The 2,343-nt window shown below is 40.6% G+C and overlaps 1 protein-coding gene across 1 annotated transcript in view; it reads left to right on the forward strand.

Moving 5' to 3' along the window:
* Positions 1-106: 106 nt before the first annotated feature.
* The window catches only part of coq10b (coenzyme Q10B), a 15,934-nt gene continuing 13,697 nt past the window's right edge, over positions 107-2,343 (forward strand). The window contains exon 1 of the mRNA XM_042001774.1: positions 107-247. Within this exon, the coding sequence (XP_041857708.1) occupies positions 150-247 (98 nt within the window). The 5' untranslated portion in view covers positions 107-149. The remainder of the gene's footprint in view (positions 248-2,343) is intronic.

Consider the following 2,343-nt stretch of genomic DNA (forward strand, 5'->3'; position numbering starts at 1 on the left):
TGACGAATGGCAAGGCTGGCCAATGAACATGCAGATTGGATACAAGCTGACCAATGGCAAGCATAGACAGTGGTCGAGGGGGTGGGGCCGGCATGCCGACAGTAAACGAGTTGTAGCAAGCGAAAGAAGAAAGCCGTCAAAGAAAGAAGATGGCGAGAGGTAGCAGGAGTCTGCGGAAAGTAGCGGAGTACATGAGGCAGTTACCGAGTACAGCCAGCCGAGAACTACAGAGCAAAAACAACGTCAGGTAAAAATGTGATCTTTTAATCGTCGACTTAACATAGAGAGTATAGCAGAGGAGCACCTACGCAACAAAACCTAGACAGTTACAGGAGCGTTACCGAAGTTACCGAGGTTGGTTTATGAAAAGTTTGGTTAGTAGGAGATGAACACGTCGAGGTTTGGTAAAATCAATATACACACTAAATGAAGTTTCTCAAGACATTGCTAGACCACTAAAAACTTAATTATTTTATGGCCAAAAAAAACGGGCGTAGCTAGACGTAAAGCTGGTCTGGCAGACGTAAAGCTGTATTCAGGCACGAGCCCCCATTACTCGAATCAGGGTGCAACAGGTTATTATTATTATTATTAATATACATGCAAACATGGATGGCAATTCAGTATAGGAGGCAAAAACAGAGTTCACCCGTTTCTTATAGGCTTCTTCATCAGTCTGAACCCTCTTACACAAGCTTTCTGACATTTCTGAGAGTGGTCTTCAGGAGTAATTCCCCATGATCTCAAATGGACTTTCGAAAGCTCTACTTTGGATGTTGGGATGAGGTGATCCCACACTGCTTCTGTGATGTCGAGGTCTGGGCTCTGGGTAGGATTCATCCCTTCATCAGACCTGTTGCCACCGTCCAATTCTTGTGTCATTTGTCATACCTCAGCCTTTTCTCCATGTTTCCATTCCTTAACCCTTAAAACCCAAAACCATCTTTTACTATTTTTGGTCGTCCATGTGTTTATTTCTAATGTAAAAATGGATTCAGAGCCTCAGCCCTTTTAATCCCAGTCCTCATCCAGACATGATGTTTCCAGGACAGCCTCAGCTGTCAGATTATGAGGCTAAAATGATGTAAAATGAATGTATCAACAGATATAGCAGCATAAAGGCCAACCAAAACAGGATACTTTGTAGAAATAACACACAGATCAACAGTGACCAAGCCTTTTCTCATCTGTATATTATTCTCTCAAGTCTTGGCTTTCAGGAGAAAAAATATTGACATTGAAACAAACGCAACAGAAACAGAAACTATTTACACTTTTTTCCTCCAGGGTTTCTTTTTATTCTCTTGCTAATTACAGTAATTTATGCTACTATTTACCTACTATCCTTTTTGGCACCATTAAGCATCAAAAACTTCTTAGCTTTATGCCAACCAAAGAGGACCATTATTTTTATTTTATTTCTGACACACACAGAACTTTGCTCACTTGTTGATCTTTGGCTGCTCCTTATTGGACATTACCATCATTTTAAGCTCTGAATGGTAGAAAGTCTTAGCAACATAGTAGTGATAGTGATCTTTTTATGATGAAAATGTGATAAGTAATGGTATTAATTTCAGAAAAAAAAGTGTTTCTGTGGCTGGATTGTAAACCTCTTGGACGGGATATAAACGCATGGATTACAACCTAAACTACCTAAAGCGTCAACTGTCAATCACAATTTACCCCACAGAGTTCCAGAGAAACTGTTGAATATAAGCACCACTGTGTCTTTAAATGTTTGGCTTTTACCTTTACTTCATCTGGTCCTTCTGAGCATCATCTGCCCTCTACTCTGTAACTGGAATCAATTCTTCTGACTCTGGAACAGAAATGCTGCTTTTTGGCGTCTTTATCCACACAGGGTCTTAAAACTTGTTATAATTAGTCAGTGAACTGACCTCCTTTGTCTACCTTATACAGGTTCAATCCTGCTTCAGCACTTTGTTGAGCTGGGTTGTCGTGCCTACTCTAGTTTCTCTAGCACAGCTGCACATTTGTTCCTCTGTACACCTGCATGAGTTTAGCTGTGAGAGGTCAGTACAAAGTGTCAGGTGTATCATGTTTCAGTAGTAGTGAACTGTCTCATGTTAAAGGCCACTAATGGAACAGGATGTCCACTCGACACGTCATGAAGCATGACAGGTTTAAGCTGATGATGACATGACACCATGACGTCATATTAATTAGTGATTAAGTATCTGGATAAAAATGAATCGTTTTAAGGCCTAAAGGGGTTTAGGCTGCTGGGGTTTTGAGTCAGTTTTTGTTGTTTTCTTTTCCTCACGTTTTGGCTGTTCCACATGTCTTTATGCTGTTTTAAGCCCCCTTGTTATTGTTTTC

This window comes from Melanotaenia boesemani, chromosome 12, assembly GCF_017639745.1.
Source record: "Melanotaenia boesemani isolate fMelBoe1 chromosome 12, fMelBoe1.pri, whole genome shotgun sequence".
Lineage (NCBI taxonomy): Eukaryota > Metazoa > Chordata > Actinopteri > Atheriniformes > Melanotaeniidae > Melanotaenia > Melanotaenia boesemani.